Consider the following 18,726-nt stretch of genomic DNA (forward strand, 5'->3'; position numbering starts at 1 on the left):
TCCCCAATCCATGTTTTTTCCTAGCCTTCAAGATGGTCAGCAAGGCCAGCAGTCCACAGCCCAGGTCAGAGTCCAGCCCCGCCCCCCTTCCCAGGCTGCAGTGCTCAGTGCTAGTGCCTCCTTGCTGGTGAGAAATGGGAGTGTCCACTTAGAAGCCTCACATGACAATGCATCTGCTGTAGGCGGCAGCAGTTTGCACGATGAACTTGGTATGCAGGCCTTCTGTAATCTTGGTGGTAAAAAACTTGAATGCAGCAGATAATGGGTAACAATGATTGTTGTTCTTTTGTGAGATAGGTTTCTTTGGAACTATGCATAAGAGCACTTGTTATAGGATATGTCCTGTGTGTGAGGAAAATTTGACTTGCTTTCGCCTTTTTTGTTTCTCTCAACATTTATTCTACATTTTTTTTTAGCATATCTATTACTGATAGGTAGTTAAAAGGATTAACAAATGTTTATGCGTTAGTGTTCTCTTATAATGTGTCGGGCAATTCTGTTATTCTTTGGGACTTGTACCATGTAGGAAATGTTGATTTTTTTTAAAAAGTTATTTTGTTTAAACCTTAATTTCTTTGAATTCGCTGAACATGCTGCAGGAAAGGCAAAAGGCAAAAATACTTTCTAATGGTGTATTTCTAGAGAACCTTTCTTTTGGGTGTTCTATATTTCACTTCAGTGTCTGTCACCTAAAACAGACTTACTATACTCCTAAATGCAGTACTCAGAGGGTGCCATGGCTCTCTACTACTATCAATAACTATATCAAGTTTTTTCTTTTTCCTGTTAATATATCTATAAATATAAGTTATTAAGTAGTTAATGCTCAGAGGAGGTGGTATAGTTTAAAATCTCATTAATGCATATCCACTTAAATAACTGTTTTGTCCCTTAAAGACAGTATTTATACTGTTTTGGTTTCTGTTTCTCTGTATAATCCATCTTTCTTGTGTTCAGAATGTAGATTAATAACATTTAAGTCAATACAATGAAGAAAATTTTGGTATTAAAAAACACACAGTTGAAAGCATTACATTTGCTCACTGTGATTTTGTTTATCCATGTTTAGAACTGCATTTCATTTATAAAGATGATAATCCACTTGACACTTTGGCTGGAAGGATGTGCAGTGTAATGGGCTCTTTATTGACTCTTCCTATTTTGTAAAAATCCTTATTAGTTCCAGAGAATTAACAAGTATTAGATATGCATATTGATGAAAATAATTATCTTTAGCAAATCTTAGGGAAACTTGAAAATGGTCACTAAAAGAGAAGGCAATAAAACATTTAGATTTTAGAGTGCTTTTGCTTTTGCATTTATAATTTGAAAAAGCAAAGGAGTTTATAAGGGTCCTTAGTTTTACTTGTGTTGAAATAGTGATACTTTTTTTGGTTGCAAATATATTCAATTAATGTCTTTCACTATTTCTCTCAGATTAACCCAAAGTCTTTAGGAACAGAGGATTTGTCAGTTTGTGCATATAAAATTATAGTGCCATCACTGTTGCCCTTTGGGTCTCTGGTAGTAGATTTGCTAAAAAAAAAAAAGCTTAATTTTGATCCATTTTGGATTTTTTGACTTCTGTCAAATGGAACATAAAATGATGCAGTAGATGATTTTCCTCTATGAAACCTAGCTTACTTGAAAAACTTGATAAGAGAGCCTTCGTTGTAAAATACCATCCTTAATCCACTTGCAGATTATTGAGAATATGTGCATTCATGAACTCTACACAGTTCTGAAGATGAAGGTGACTTTAGCATCTGTGGGTGAATATTCAGAATGTTGTCTTGAAATTTGGATTTTTTTCTTATTGTTGGCCTGTGGTAGCTGGATGCTGCCAATTGAATGTATTGTGATAATTAGCACAAAACAAGCAATCGGTCGGACAGCGTATACCTGTTCCATAGTAAATGAAATTGGCCAAAAAAATCCTGAAAATGGGCTGAAGTTGAACTTAAAGGATTGGGTAGAGACGCTGATTTTTGTAATACATTCCACTAGAATATTTTTGTTGCAAGGTTTAATTTCTACATTATAATTAACAGTAGTAAGATAATTTTAGATAAATGAATTTGGATACTATATACTCAGATGTTAAAGTTAGTCTTAATATTCCCTAAAAAAATGAAGTATTCAGAAATAATTGTTTCCAAATTTAGCTGCTTCAGTTGAAAATTTTTAAGTGTATGATATTTACACGTGAAAATGTATATATACACAAAATATGTTTATATAAAACATTCAAACATATATATATATACACTTTTACATATATATGTTTGAGTGCATTTAAGTGTTTGCATCTGTACACATGTATAGGTAATAATTGGCTGTTTAAGCAGAGGCATAGCTTTGTGGATTAAAGGAAACTTGCAGTCAGGCACTGTTTAATTCTAAGCCTAGGTAGTTTTCCTTAACTATTTTCTACATCTTTACTTTGTGGTGCCATAGTAGATAACCACATTCATTTCCTATATGAAGCTCTGAGAATTCTTATTTCTCTTTTGAATTTTAACTAGTGCTTCAAGGCTACCAGGTAACATTAGACATGGTGGAAAAATTCACTGAAGATAGTATTTTATGGATTTTATTAGTAGCTTTTTCAGCAGATGAGACTGTATTTTCAGCATACTTAACTCAGCAGGCTTAATTGATAATCATAATTAATGTTAAAAACTGAATTATAAGTATATAATTTAGAACCTAGTTGGAAAAATTTGGGTGGTTTTCTTTCTTATTTATAGACTTCTGTGCAAAATAAAAAAGGTTCAAGTGATGTAAGTGACAGATAAGTTTTGAAGTTAACACTTGAAAAAGGCAATTACTATCTAAGAATTTCTCAAGTCTTCAGTGTAACCTGTTACTTTTTTTTTAAAACCACATCTTAAAGGTTAATTTCCTTCTCAGTAGTCTTTTAGTGGACTCATTTTTTTGCAGTTGATTTCCTCCTATATTCTGAATTAGGTTGCAGTTACACTTAATAAAATAAGTTGTGCTTAGTGCCCAGATAAGTCACTTGGGAGACTGAATTCAGGTAGCCTTAAAGTTCTATATCTTATAAGCTTTTCCTATGAAACTTGACAATCCCTTCACAGTTTTTATGTTAATCTCAGCATCCTCTTATAAATTAAGACTAATAAATTGATATAATGATGCCTGTATTGTTGATAATTAAATTCTTTAATATGTAGCTCATCTCAGAGGAAATGTTCTAGATAAGATCTGGTAAAGCAGGAAAATTTATGTGGTTTTTTCTTTTTCTTGTGTATGAAATTAGCTGTGGTCAGTGGTGAGGATATGCTTTGAAAAAGTATATATAAAATTACATAAAATGCTCATGTAAAAAATAAACTGGTATAGACAAGAAATAAGGACAAATTTGTATCTATGTTTAAAATATAAAATATGTAAATATAGGTGATAGTCTTTTGATGAATTTAAGACTTTCTTAATTTCGTTAATGCATCAGAGGTTTAAAAAGTAATGTGTGAGTTGATTTTTCTAAGGTTTTCTTTTGTTTCATTGCTATGTAAGGATTGACAAAGAAGGTATTCTTTGAGATAATCTGCTTTACTACAGAATTTATTAACTTGAAAATGTGGTCAGCTCTAGAGAAAGTCTTAAATCTGGCTATACCCTATTGCCCTTTTTATTAAGCGGTTTATAACAGCTATGCATTATTAAGCAGAAAAATGATTTGGAGGCTTTTAAATTTTTTACTTTAAAAAACAGAGGCTTAGATGATACTTTCAGTGGTTTTTATTAGAGTTAGTCTTGGTGTTTAAAAAAGGTTATATATATTTATGTACTAGTCTTAGCATTTTGTGCTACATTATAGGCACTTTTCCTTGTTACTATAAATACAGTTATGAGGGTATAAGGGATCTGATTCTATACTTCAATGCCCTGTGTTATGGCAGATCATTTTCATTTATCTAAACAAAGAGTCTTTTTGTAGCAACCTTGACCTTGTTCTTTATTGTTCTTCATTGTTATTTTTAAGTACAAAAAAGAATACTGAATTCTATTTTATTTTTTGGGGGGAAGAGTGCAACACAAAGTATATATAAATGAAGGTAAATGTTTATTTTTATTGAAGCAGTAAAAATCCTTTATTATAGCTAAAAGGAAGAAGTGTTAATAAGTTTGGGGATATATTCTTCCTTTTGATAAAGTTAGAATGTGCTTTCCCCATTCTTAGGAATATAAGTTTAGAAATAGAAAATATAATGAAAGTGAAGTCATCTGTAATTTCATCACTTAGAGATACTCGCTTTGAAATTTTTAATTTTTTCCTTCCTGTCTTTTTTAATGCATACAATTATATACTTTTCTGAAATGTACTTGGGATCATGATGTGTGACTTTTGTGCTACTATATGAGTTTTGTATTTTGCTTTTTTCACTTAGCATGTGTGTAATATACCCATGTTATTAATTGTTCTTTAATTTGTTTGTGACAGCAAAATATTTTCTCTCTTAAATCTCCATGAAAGGCAGTGTAGCATAATAGACTCCAGAGTCAGACTTCATGGATTCCAATCTACACTCTGCTGCTTACTAGCTGTGTGACCTTTTTCAAGTTATTTTCTCTCCCTGTGTATCAGTTTCCTCATTTATCAAAGGGTCAGTAGAGGTTTATGGTGAGGATTATATCTATTAAAATGTGCAAAGCAATTAGAACAGTGCCTGGCAATAATAAGTCAATTACATAAATAATCATTGCTATCATTATTAACATTATTTAATCATAATATATGCTTTAGGCATTTTGTAGAAGATAACTGGAGAAGATAACTGAGTCTGGTTGAGATATCCAGTTTGTTTTTTGCTTGTCCATGTTGTGAAGAACTCACTAAAGTACTAGATTAGATTATCTACTTTTGAATATTAACATTTTTAAGATTCTAAGTTAAACCTGATTAATATATGCATTAACTGAAATCTAGGTTGGATTCTTCAGTGGAGGACACCATCCCCCTAGCCCCTCACCAGTCACTTACTGAAATAAAAGAGAAGTTTGCATGTCTCTCAGACAGTTTAATGGGAGCTATCCCTAGCAGATGGATTGGTTCTGTTATCTTCCACATGTGGCTTCCCTACTAGTCCATGGTAACTGTTCTAGTTATTGACTTTATCTGAAAAACAGGAAGGGAGGTATTGCTAAAAAATGTAAGAACAGTTAGCCTGTATCTTTCACATTGTGACTTGAGACATGTGCCTGTCACTTTCTCCCACCTCCTGTGGGCCTATACATAGTCATACGGCAACTTCTAGCTGCAGGACAAGCTAGCTAGCAAATGTCCCTAACTAGGTGGACATAAGCCCAGCTGAGATTCAGTGAGGAGAAGGTCATATGAAAAGGAAGAGGAAAGGATGAATACTAGAGGTCAGTCATCAGTCTTTGCCACAATAAGCACTTCAAATCAGTAAGATAAAGATTAATAACTAGAAAAGTTGAGAGTTTAAAAAATAAAATGGTTTGCAATCATAGGGAAATAGTTCCACTTTACTCAATTTTTTAAATTGCAAATTAAAAACAAGGTTGAGATATTTTTTTTCTTTGAATGTGTAGTATGTCTATTATTGGAAAAGGCCTGAAGATTAAATGTTTTTGGAGGGCAGTTTAGAACTATAGACTAAAAATGCTGACAGCTGTTAATCTACATATTTTACAAACTGGCAAAGATATATGTACATGGATATTCATTGTAGTATTGCTTGTAATTTTGAAAACCTTTAAGCAATCTAAATGTCTATTATTAGAGAACTCCTAAAAGAAATATTACATAAACATAGTATAATACTTAGAACTTGATGCATCTTTATTATTGATAGGAAAAGTTAAGGTAGTTAATAAACAAAAGAAGTAAATTTTAGAAAGTCTATATGAGGAGAGGGGTCCACTTGTCTTAGAAAAAACATACACAAAAATTATTCATGAGAACACAGTGGCTATCTCTAAAGAGTGGGGAACTTTTTTTCATTTTATATACTACTTTGAATCTGATGACACATAGTATTTTTAGAAATGAAATGCATAAACAAAAGAACAAATATCACTCTCCAAAATATTGATTTATATTTTGTAGGAATTCCATGTATTGTCTCATACTCTTCCATCTACTTAGACTTCTACCTGACCAGTCTTTTTTTCTTTGTTTTTAAATCAATTTTATTGATACATAATTTAGGTGTGATAAATTGCATCCATTTAACATCTACAATTGATGAGTTGTAACAGATGTGCACATCTGTGAAATACTACAATGGACATACATTTCTATCATCTTCAAAAGATTCTTTGTTGCCTCCATTGTAATCCATCCCTCCTCCACCCCTGCCACAGGCAGCTGCTGCATTCTTTGTCATTATTGTTTTCCCTGTTTTAGGAGTTCATATAAATGCAGTTGTAACATGGCCTTTTGCACCTGATGTGATACTTTTGAGTTCATCATGTTGCATGAGTTAGTTTATGAGTTTATTCTTTTTTGGGCTGAGTATTATTCCATTGTATAAGCATATGTGTATTGTATATCCATTCATCTGATAGGCGTTTGTGTTGTTTCCAGATTTGGGCCATTGTTAATAAAACTTAACTGTCTTCAGAAGTGGTTTTACATTCTCACCAGCAGTGTATATGAATTGTGCTTGTTCCCATTCTTGACCCCGTTTGTTATTGTTGGCCTTTAAAGTTTTGGACCCAGTGATTTTTTTATCGTAATTGTAGTTTAAATTTACATTTCTCTTAGGACTAAGGAAGATGGGCATCTTTTGATGTGTTAACTGGTTATACATATATCTTCTTTGTGAAATGTGTCCAAATATTTTGTTCACTTTTAAAATTGGGTTGTTTTATTATTGAAGTGTCAGGTTTTTTGATAATTTAGATGTAACTAATTTGTCAGATACAAATTACAAATATTTTCTTCCATTCTGTAGCTTGCCTTTTTGTTTACCTGATTATTTGTAATGTCATCAGTATTTTTGTTGTGTTGTAGATTTTACCAAGATAAGAAGGATATTTCTTTGAAAAAAGATGTGAGCAGATGATGAAATCATAGCAGAATATGAATTTATCCATTCACTTTTGGAAGGTTCACCTGATCTGGGGATTAGGCAGTGAGAATGGAGACTTAAAGAACTGAGACTTGTGGTGTTAAGTCAGAATTAGAAGACAATGGCCATGTCAGTAAAACATATCAGTATATAAATCTACTTTACTGTTGCCAAGCGATAGAGACCTCAAAAACTCTCTTCTAAACCATTAGCCTCTTTCTTCTCATACCTGCTCTTTTCCTTATTCTTCTGTTTGAAGAACCTAGCATAGTGTTGAACATCCGAGGAAGAAAGACTGATTCTCAGTATTTAAACTTTTAATTACAAGTAGCATAGTGATTTGATTACCATTGTAGTACAGTAGTTAAAGAGTTTTTAGAAGCCTACAGCTTTTTGTCCAGGACAGGGGTTAGCAATGGCCCATGGGGTAGATCCATTCAGCTTGATGCTTATTTTTATAAATGAAGTAAAATAAACATATGTGTGTTCTGTGGCTGCTTTCATGTTACAGTGGCAGTCATATTATTGCATCTGACCGTCTGGCCCACAAAGCCTAAAGTATTTCTTTTCTGGACTTCTATAGATTAAGTTTGCTAACCCCTGGTCTATGGAGGAACGAGTCCATTAACCTATAAGCAGAAATAAAATGAGCTATTTCTGTCAAAGTGAAAACTCATGTTTCCTGGGAGACTCCTAGGTACCATTCATGAAGATAAGGATGGTGCTATCCAGGAAACTGGAACTAGTCTTAAAGGTCTTGTCTCTTAAAAATATAGTAATATATTCATTGAAAGAGCATTGTGAACACAATATGCCTCACATCAGAAATAAGCACTTTTTGTTGAATACTTAAGTTAGTCATGTAGATGTGTGTGGTCCTCTAACAGCTTTCTAAAAAGCACTATATAAAGCTGCCTCCCTTGTGTCTGGCTTTGCTCTTATAGCAACTTCTAAGAGTTACTATTAGAAAAAAGAGAGATAGTTTAATAGCATACCAGGATTAGGCTTAGAGGATGCAGAATTAACAGAGGTGAGAAAGAAGGTCCAAAGAAAGAAATCAAGAAATGTAAGAAGCCTCCTTTGTTGTTGGTACTGAGAGGATTAGAAAAATCCTGCAGATGATCTGTCCTAGTCATTACCTCTTTCCAAGGGACATAAATGAAAGAAGTAACATCAAGAGTGCAATAGGGGTTTCCTAGCTGAGTGAGCAATCTTCATACAGTTTGTGCCAGGTAGTAAGGAATTTTATTGAAAGGATGAGTTAGAGAATCCCCTTGATTTCTCATGCTTTTTTATCAGTGTCATGCCAGTGTTTGAGTTTGTCTGCTGCACCATTCGTGATTTCAGGGAAGTGTTTCGAGTGTCCTTTTCTTTAAATCAGTATCTAATTTTGCTCATCTTCCTGTTGTTCATCACTTATTTATTGACTTAATGGTTGTTTGAAATTCTCCTACCTAAAAAAATGGTTTTGTGCAATGAAATGTAATTTTTTTAGGCATTAGCAATCTATTGAACATTCAAAACCAAGAAATACCAGATACCTTAACTTTTTTTTCTTTATCTGTAGAGGTGCTGTCTTGTGGCCAATACCATTAAGCCTGAAATTCCAGCCTCCAGTCTTGTTTATTTTGTCAGAAAGTAATTGTTTTCTTTTAAAATCATGACAGAGCTGTTCTGTCAGATATAATTAATTATGACCTGGGAGTTGACTATGATGAGATAACTTAGTTTTTAATCCTAATTCATGTGAGAAAGACACATTTCATTGATATTCTCCTCAATTTATATTATTTGTAGTACAGTAGTTAAAGAGGTTTTAGAAGCCTAAGGCTTTTGGTCCAGGACAGGGGTTAACAATGGCTCATTGATTTTTTGAAAAAAATCAATACTTAGTCTTTTTCTTAATAGGGAGTAAAATAAAAATAGGATTATTAATTAAAGCCACATTTTACTTTGCACCTCAAGGATAACTACCTTATGGTTTTAATCCTAAATGAAATATATATAAAATTGTTACGTATGCTAAGGATATTTGTACAAATTTAGGATATTCTTAATCCTTTCTTAATCTTTTTAAACCAATAATAATATATGCTTCTTTATGTTTTGGTCATTTTTTAAGATGCTTTTAGTAGATAATTATACCTTAAAACATTACTAAGTTTTTCAGTGAAACCTTAGGCTCTTTTTAGTGTAATTTTTTCCTGAGTTGTTGATCCTCTGAATAAAATTTGCTGCTTTTGAAGTAGTACTGGTTGCCAAGCCCAAAGATATAAGGGGAGACAAAGAATCTGTTCTTTTGGTGGACTTACATTAGGAATATTATAGCATGAAGCCTTTATTAGCTTATTCTGACCTGAACATGTTCTTAAAGTTTGTAAGTAGACAGAAGCTTCTTAAGAAAAAAAAAAAAACAAAAAAACACATTGCACATTTGTTAAAATTATAGCCGCCTTTTTCAAATATATATATATATATATTTAATTTTATTATTTTAAAAAAGATTTTATTTATTTATTCATGAGAGACACACAGAGAGAGAGGCAGAGACATAGGCAGAGGGAGAAGCAGGCTTCAGCAGGGAGCCCAACATTGGACTCGATCCCAGGTCTCCAGGATCAGGCCCTGGGCTGAAGGTGGTGCTAAACTGCTGAACCACCTACGCTGCCCTCATAGATATACTTTATGCTTTGTTTAAATTTCTGAAATTTACAACTTTTTAGTCATTGGTTTGTAAAGCATTCAGGGTTCTAGATTTACATAATAATAAAACTACTCAGTTTCTCTAGCTTTCTTTGTCTAAAAAGCTTTTTTGGAGGGCATACTTTATTATGTTTCTATTTATTTAAAATGCAACTATGTTTCCTATGAGATATGTATACATAAAAGATAATACAGTTGTATAATGACTTAATGTTCTTTTAGTGTTTCATTTGAAAATTACAAAGAATAATATCTCTAGTCCATTTCAGTTGCATATAAATATTTATTATATTCATTATTCCCCAAACAGGACTTCTATTATTAAAAATCTGATACAATGTTTAATTACTTAATATATTTCAATAATTTAAATTCTATTGAATATAGTATTATTTCTAAAAATACACACAAATTAGGTGATATAAACACTTATATTTATCCATTCAGTTCTTACTGGATTTCACACATAGTAGCCAGGCCCTCCCAGCTCTTTGTTACTCTGTGATTTAGCCATTTACATGGGTTTATAATTCTGCATTTATGCAATCTGTGATTTTGATCAGATGTTTCTGTTTTCTATTAATATGACCTAATTATAGTAGTACAGCTGATTTTTCATTTTCCATTGTAACTGAGGAAAGAGTACAGCATAAAAAAAATCACAATTTAAAAATAATTTTGAAATCTTGGTCAAGCCAGTATTTTTAATATTTTTCTTCACTAAAAATTTCAGCAATCACCTTATCACTTCAAAAGTTTCTCAGTAATACACTTAAGAAGAAGCCAAACAGACAGCTATTATTATTTCATTTTAGTCCATGAATCTGGTGTGTTTAGAGGTGCTAAGAGCGAATGATTCATGACTAAAAAGATGAGGGCGGCACATGGGGGTGGTAAAAAGCAGAGTTTTAGATAATCCACTTGCTGAATAATCCTCTGAAAAACAGCAAATGAAGAAAACATTTCACAGAATGCTTTTTTCCTCAATTTGTCACAGGAGTATATTATTCTGATTTATAAAAAAATGCTACTACAGAAAACATCATAATAAAATGTTTGCATATTTGACCCATAGAAAGTACTCAATCTTATTTAGTACTTTATAGATTCTAATCTTTTTAAAGAATGAAATTATTATTGAAATGTATTGCTATCCCTTAGTTACAGGATTAGTATATTATGGGGCCTATTATTGTTATTTTTCAAGGATTTCATTTAAATAATTCTTTATTTAAAGCATTTAAATAGTCTTTATTGTATACTGTGTTTGCATTGTAGTCATCTAAGGGAGATCTTTTAGCCCTGACATCCTGTTGAAATTGCCTTTAAGATTCACCATGTTTATAACATCAATAAAAAAATAATCAAAAGCAGCCTGAACTAGTCCTGGATGGTTGCAGTTATGTACCTCATCTCATTGCCCTACTGGAAACTTATATTCATTTATTTATGCTCCTTACCACTGATGATCTCCCATGGGTTGTTAAAGTGAAGAACTCATTACAATCTCCAGATTTTTAAAATTTCCCTATCAGAAATCATTTTATCTTAGAGTTCATTTTATGAGTTTTTAAAGTCTATATTCCTTTGCAACCAATGTAATTTCTAAACTTTTTTTCAGTTTTGTAGGGATATTTGGCTACAGCAAATGATATCCCTAAATTTTTTTCATAAAGTTCTTATAGGCTCATGCAACTAGTAATGTTCATTAAATACTGTGATTTAATTATCACCAAATTTATTATACTTCATTCATAGAACTTCCCTAGATCTATTTTGACACTTCATTTTTTTCTTAGAAAACTAAGCATGTTGACTATTAAGGAGGGCACTTGATGAGCATTAAGTGTTGTATATAAGTGATGACTCACTAAATTCTGCACCTGAAACTAATATTACACTGTGTTAGCTAAACAAGACGAAAATAAAAAATGAAACACAACAAAAAAACCCCCAAAACTCTGAAGGAAATCTCAGAAATTTGTTGTCTTGCAGTCTTTTAAGTCTTAAAACTTAAATAGCTTTTCAAATGGCCACGCACCAGTTGCAAAGTGGTCAGGTGCCTTTAAACATTAAATTAATTCATGTGATTACTTCAACTGAGAATGTCCTGGGAGGGGAAAAGAGGAGACTGGATTGCAAAGCTGACTTAAATCCCTTACTGTTAAAACCTGATTATGTATGTTGACATTTTGTCCTGCTGTTCAGCATTCCTTTTCAGTTCACATCATGCTGAATTACAGGCAGATCATTGTCTTAAAAATATTTTGGAGAAAGTTTATAGTACATTTTCTTAAATTGTAATAAGTTTGAAATGTAATGTTTCCAGATGGAAGAATTCTGAGTATTCTAATGGCTTTTTAAAAAAATCATTTATTTGCTAGGTAAGTTCTCTTCTACGCTTTATGAGACTGGTGGCTGTGATATGTCACTTGTGAATTTTGAACCAGCTGCAAGAAGAGCATCCAATATCTGGTATGTGTGAAGTCATATTAGGAGACATATATTTGCCATGTTTAAGGCTTTTAGGCCTTGAAATGGAAAAGTTATTTTGAAAACATTTGTTCATGTTGGCTTAAATAATTTGTCTCTGTGCATTTGTCTCCAAAGATTTAGGGTAGGACTTACTGCTCTGGAAAAAGGAAAACATTATTCTTAAAACAAAAGCTGTTCTGTATTTTAAATAATTAACTTAAAATTCCCTGTAGATTTTATAGTGGGGTGGTGGTTTCCCACAATTTCAAATTTAACTGTAAATTTCGTGCTACACACACACACTGCATGAGCAATAAAACTTATTTTAGAAAAGCTTATTAGAAAAATAATTATACAACTAAGTTCAAACTCATCAGTTCTCTTTGTGTAATTTAAAAGTTTTATTTCTATGTAAGGTTTTGGTCAAGTATCTTTTTACATAATCATTCTTATTTTGTTTTAAAATCTGTTTACTAGCTATAAGAAGAATTTCTTAAAATATGGGTCATATGTTACATTTAGTTTCTTTCTCTCCTTCCCTTATGAGGAAATGGCACTATAAGATAGGAGAAAAGCACGTAAGAAATAGAAATCTGGATCGTGCAATCAGTTACAACTTAGAATTTTAATCTTATTCACCTAATCAAGTTGTTGCCTTGAAATCCTTTATTAAGTGATTAGCTCACTTCTTTTACAGAGATTATTTAATTCCTATTTTGGGCCTTCTATTTAGTAATGAGACATATCTATTTATGTGTTATACACCTGTGGGCAGTTCACTTAGTTTTTAAAAGTTTTTAGGGGCCATTTAAAGCATTAAGATCTTGCAGTCACTTAGCTTGCTGGAAAGATAAAACATGCTGGCTAAGCTTTTTAGTCCAGTTTCAGAACTGACCCAGTTGAGAATGACCAAATTGGAGTGTTAGGTGATTTCTTAACAGTGGAAACAATAGAAAGATGGAGCAATGGAAACAGTTATGTGTAATATAATTTAAGGTAAGAAGAGTTCCTTACACCGTAAATGTGGTCAGGTCTCGGGTTCAGAATCTAAACTTGACTGTGGAAATGGAATGTTCACATTCTAAGCTGTTGTATTACAGCTTAAATTTGTTGTGGCTCCAGGCAATATGTTAATTGCTTTCTTAAGCACTTCTCTCAAGAACTTTGTGGCAAGGCATACTATTATCCTATGTTACTCATGTGGACACAGATATATAAAGGTTGGAAAACTTGTCCAAGATCTTTTTTAGCTAATGAAGAGATTTGAATGTAGGTACTATGGCCCCAAGGTTATGCTCTTCATTACATCTGTAGGAAAATGCTATTTTGCATTTTGAAGTACATGGAAAAGTGAAGACAGTATAAATATCATCTAATTGTTAAAAGATTTATTTTTCTTTCTGTTTCTCGACAAGCTATTTATTCCCTAAAGTTTTTTTATTTTATTTTAGTGACACGGATTCTCATGTATCCAGTTCTACCTCAGTTCGATTTTATCCACATGATGTGGTAGGTTTTCCTTTATTTTTATAAAATGATGTGTGTTTGATTAGCTACACAAATCAGAAAAGTTGAAATTATAAAATAATAAATTTTGTTGAAAACTATGGCAGAATCACCTTTGCTTTTCCATAGTGGATCTCTTCTTGTAAGTTCTTGTTAGGAAACAAACATCAAACACCAGGAAGTTTCATTAGCTGTGTATGAATCAGTAATTACACTTTTGAGAATATGTATAAGCCCTTTGTTCACTAGTGTCATAATCTGATTGTGCCATTTTAAAACTTAACTTTGAAAATTATGACTTTGAATATTATTTGTTAGCTGTAACTCATGTAGCAGTGTATATGGGAAGCTTAATGATGATATCACTGTGTAAAATATATACCATGTGAGACACAGTGGGAATATTTTAAAAAGATGACAGTGCTTTTGTCCTCAAGATGTAAATATTGTATTTAGAACAGACAAAATAAATGAAATTCTTATATGGAACACATAAGAGATACATATAAATAAATGTAGTGCCAAAGGGGTTGATTGTTAGTAGCTTCCTGCAGATGATTGGTTGTGAGCTGGGTTTTAAGACCATAGACATGAGTTGGTACAGAATAATGGTTTTCAACATTTGGCAATGTTTGAAAACACTTCTACCTGTCACAGTTAGGGGAATGTTCCGTTATCTAGTGCATCAACAGAAGCCAGAGATACTATAAAATGACCTACAGTGGACAGTACAACCCCAAACAAAGGATTATCTATCTGGCTGAAAACATGTATGTGCCAAGATTGAGAGACCCTGGCATAGAGGATTAGGAAAAAGCTGTTTGGGGAGGTACCTATCAATGCTAAGAGAGAAAATTACTATAGGAAGCAGATTTTCTTTACTATACCCACGTATGTGTTTGAAAAGTAAAGATTGTCTCTGCTTTTTTACTGGAGTGTATTCCTGGAAACTTCATAGGAAAGCAAAAAATAGGAAAATGATTATTTTTTTGTTTTCTACTGTTGAATGGTATGGGATAGTGAAATCCTGGCTAGGGCTGTGCTAGATAAGGGAAACTTTAGACTCTTTCAGCAGAAGGGGAAACTGGTGAACTGTTGAGTGGATGAATTAAAGCTAAAAGAAATGTAATGTGGTAACTTCCTGTGTAGCCTCTGAGGAGTAGCCTGCCAAAACAAAAGAAGAAAAGCGATGTAAGAGGGTCTTGAAAACAACTGTGATAAGAGACTATAGGAAGAAATGGGAGTTGAAGGCACTAGATCCAATTCAGGAGCTTAGACTTAGCATGATAATGAGGTTCAAACTTAATGAGAAAAGCCATAAATGTAACAGGAGAAGAGAAGCCACTAATGATTCACAGTAAATGATTTTAATGGATTCACAATCATACAGTGTTAAGATTTCAAATACATTTTCCAATACAACTCTTCCAAAACTATTAATTTGCTTTGTTTACTTCCTCTTATCACCTTTTGTAGTTTATGATCATAAAATGTCTATAAGGAGGGATCCCTGGGTGGCGCAGCGGTTTGGCGCCTGCCTTTGGCCCAGGGCGCGATCCTGGAGACTCGGGATCGAATCCCACATCGGGCTCCCGGTGCATGGAGCCTGCTTCTCCCTCTGCCTGTGTCTCTGCCTCTCTCTCTCACTGTGTGCCTATCATAAATAAATAAAATAAAATTTAAAAAAAATGTCTATAAGGAGTGTAGAGAATTAAGGGAGCTCAGATAATCTGCGAACTGATTGAATAGCCCCTGAATCATGACTTGATTAAAGATATTTTCAGCCTTTCAGTGCTGACTTTCTTTTAGCTCTCTCTTCCGCAGATTCGATTGAATAGACTATTGACCATCGATACGGATTTATTGGAGCAACAAGACATTGATCTAAGCCCTGACTTGGCAGCTACATATGGTCCAACAGAAGAAGCTGCTCAAAAGGTTAAACACTATTATCGCTTTTGGATCTTACCCCAGCTATGGATCGGCATTAACTTTGACAGACTCACACTTTTGGCCCTGTTTGATAGGTGAGAATATAGTGTGATATTAAAGATACGCGTAGATTTTGTTTTTAACTTAAAATGTCTCTAATTAACCATTGAGGTTGTTACTTGGTTAACATGTTAGAAAATGTTTTCTGTTTTGGTCCTTTTGAGATAAAATTTAAGTATTTAAGGCTCCCAAACATTTAAAACTTTTTGGTGGCAATTTTAATATGTTTATACAAAAAAATCCTTTTTTTTTAAATCATTGATAAGAATCATGGAACTGTACTTAAAAGCCAAAGAATATGAAGTGTTAATAATCATAAGGTTATAGGTAATATAACTCTAAATATAAAAGGTATTAGAGGAAACTTCTGTTTCCCTATTTTGTAGTACTAGTCTTAATAGTTAAGAATATTAGTCCATTAAAACTTGGTGCTTCCTACTGAGAGGAGTAAAGATTGTATTTACTCTCCTATCTGAAACAATGAAAAAAAGAGACAAAATGCATGAAACATTTTAGGACATTGGATATAAGACAACAAAGGCATTAATTCCTGAGGGATGGGAAATACATTATAGGAGTCCTACAAGTGCCCCAGCTTACTACCGTAAGAGAGTTCCCAGTTTTCCTTGTTGGCTCCAACACAGGGAGAAGGTATTGAAGTGGAGCCCAGCAGACTTTCTGAGTTGAGGAGATGGAGCTATGAGTCCAGGGAGACCCAGAGCAGATAGGACAGAATATCGGAGAGAGGACTGCTATTCACAGAGAGAACCTCAGAGTTCTGCATTGGGTCTCCACAACTGCTCAGCAGGGTGTACTGATCTATAAATGTATGTAAAGAAACTACTTGAGGTCAGAAATAGATGGACAGAAATGGACAAATAGATGTCCTGACACACAGGTACAGGAATAGTGCCTGTTCCCACCTGTCTGATTGAAGAAGTTCATAATTCATGTTTTATGGTTCATTGTATAGAGTACTCAAGAAAGTCTTGCCTTAAAAGTGGGGAGTAATTAGCCTTAACATGCATACTGCTCCAGACCCACCAAACAAATTATAAAAGCAAGACCTAAAATGATCAAACTGTTTCCAAGTAGCCTAACAAAGTTCAAGAAGATTTATAGAAATCTCAAAATTGTTACTTGGCATCCAGTGAAAGGATTCATGATGACATCTAGCCAAAAACGCCAAGAAGCAGTTAAACATGATTTATGAGGAAAATAATGAATCAATTGAAACTAATCTGTAATTGTCACAGATGTTAGAATTAGCTATCAAAGACATTAAAACAAGTACAATTGTACTCCATATGTTAAAAGAAAGTTAAGTAGGAACATGAAAGATGGTTTAATTAATTAGAGAGACAGAGAGTGTGCAAGTAAGAGGAGGGGTAGAAAGAGAGAGGGGAAGCAGACCGCCATCTGAGTAGGGAGCCTGACACGAGGCCTCAGTCTAGGACCCTGAGATCATGACCTGAGCCAAAATCAACAGTTGGATGCTTAACTAACTGAGCCATCCAGGTACTCCGACATGAAAGATATTCTAAAACACCCAAGTCACACTTACTGAGATAGTTCTTTTATAGAGATAAAAACTGCAATGTCTGAGATGAAACACACAACAGATGGAATTAATGGTAAATTAGACATCACAGAAGAAAACATTAGTGAACTTGAAACCACAGCAATAGAAACTATGTAAAATGAAACAGAAAAAAGAATCCTCTCCCAGTCCTATCCCCCGGTGAAAACAACATATAAACAAGTGAAAGTAAGCTGTGGGACAACTTCAAGAGACAGGAAGAGAGAAAAAAATTTTGAAGAAATATTGGAAAACTTTTCAAATTTGATGAAAATTCTAAATCTACACAGTCAAGAATGTCCATGAACCCCAAGTACAAGAAGCATGAAGAATAACTACACCAAGGCACATAATTGCTCAAAATCGGTGGTAAAAATCTTAAAAACTGCAAGAGGAAAAAAAGACTTAGTTTGTACAGAGGAACAAGGATAAGTAAGACATTAGATTTATTGCTGGAAATAATGCAAGTAAGAAGAGAGTGGATCAGCATGTTGCAAGTATTGAAAGGGAGAGGTAAAAAACCTGTCAACTTAGAATTCTATACCCAGAAAAAAATATCTTTTAAAAACCAAGATGGAAAAAGACATTTTCAGACTACAAAAAACTGAGAGAATTTTTCTCAGGCAGATCCTCACTACAAAATATTTTAAAGGGATGTCTTTCAGGCAAAAAGAATAATACAGTGGAAATATGGACCTACCCAAAGGAACAAAGATCACTGGAAATGGTAAGTTAACTACATGGACAAATATATAAGGCTTTTTTCTTGCTAATTAAATCTCTTTAAGAGATAAAAAAAGAATAACAATGTATCAGGTGATTTATAACAAATTAAAGTTCATGATAGTAGCATAAGGTTGGCAAGGGGCTTCCAGTACTATAAATTCTTATATTAAGTATGAATTGGTATAACATCACTTGAAGTAAACTGTCATAAAATGTATACTATAATCCTAAACCAACCACTAAAACGAAAGAAAGAGTTATAACTAGGATGTTAAAAAAGGAGATAAAATGGATTCATAAAAATGACTCTGTTAATCTAAAAGAAGGCAGAAAACAAGGGAAAAGAGATCAAGAACAGATCAACAGATAGAAAATGAATGACAAGATAGAAAAAGTCAAAAATTGAATTGGACAAAAAGCAAGACCCGACTTTGTTGTCTATAAGAAATGCTCTTCAAATATAAAGGCAGAAATAGGTTAAAAGTAAAAGGATTGGGAAAGGCATACCATGCTGATACTAATCAAAGTAATGCTGGAGTGGCTGTATTAATGTCAGACACAGTAGATTGATTGATTGATTTATATATTTTATTTATTTATTCATGAGAGACACACACAGAGAGAGAGAGAGAGGTACAGACAGAAGCAGAGGGAGAAGCAGGCTCCATTCCATGCAGGGAG

At 33.2% G+C, this 18,726-nt stretch overlaps 1 protein-coding gene across 10 annotated transcripts in view; it reads left to right on the forward strand.

Moving 5' to 3' along the window:
- Positions 1–18,726, forward strand: part of PCNX1 (pecanex 1) — a 161,509-nt gene that overhangs the window by 75,707 nt on the left and 67,076 nt on the right. For 4 of the 10 annotated variants that reach the window (XM_072761860.1, XM_026008502.2, XM_026008503.2 and 1 more), the window contains 4 exons: positions 25–209; positions 12,152–12,242; positions 13,694–13,751; positions 15,558–15,775. In XM_072761860.1, the coding sequence (XP_072617961.1) occupies positions 25–209; positions 12,152–12,242; positions 13,694–13,751; positions 15,558–15,775 (552 nt within the window). The remainder of the gene's footprint in view (positions 1–24; positions 210–12,151; positions 12,243–13,693; positions 13,752–15,557; positions 15,776–18,726) is intronic. The other 6 variants (XM_072761856.1, XM_026008504.2, XM_072761858.1 and 3 more) reach the window with 3 other exon arrangements.

This window comes from Vulpes vulpes, chromosome 6, assembly GCF_048418805.1.
Source record: "Vulpes vulpes isolate BD-2025 chromosome 6, VulVul3, whole genome shotgun sequence".
Taxonomy (NCBI): Eukaryota; Metazoa; Chordata; class Mammalia; order Carnivora; family Canidae; genus Vulpes; species Vulpes vulpes.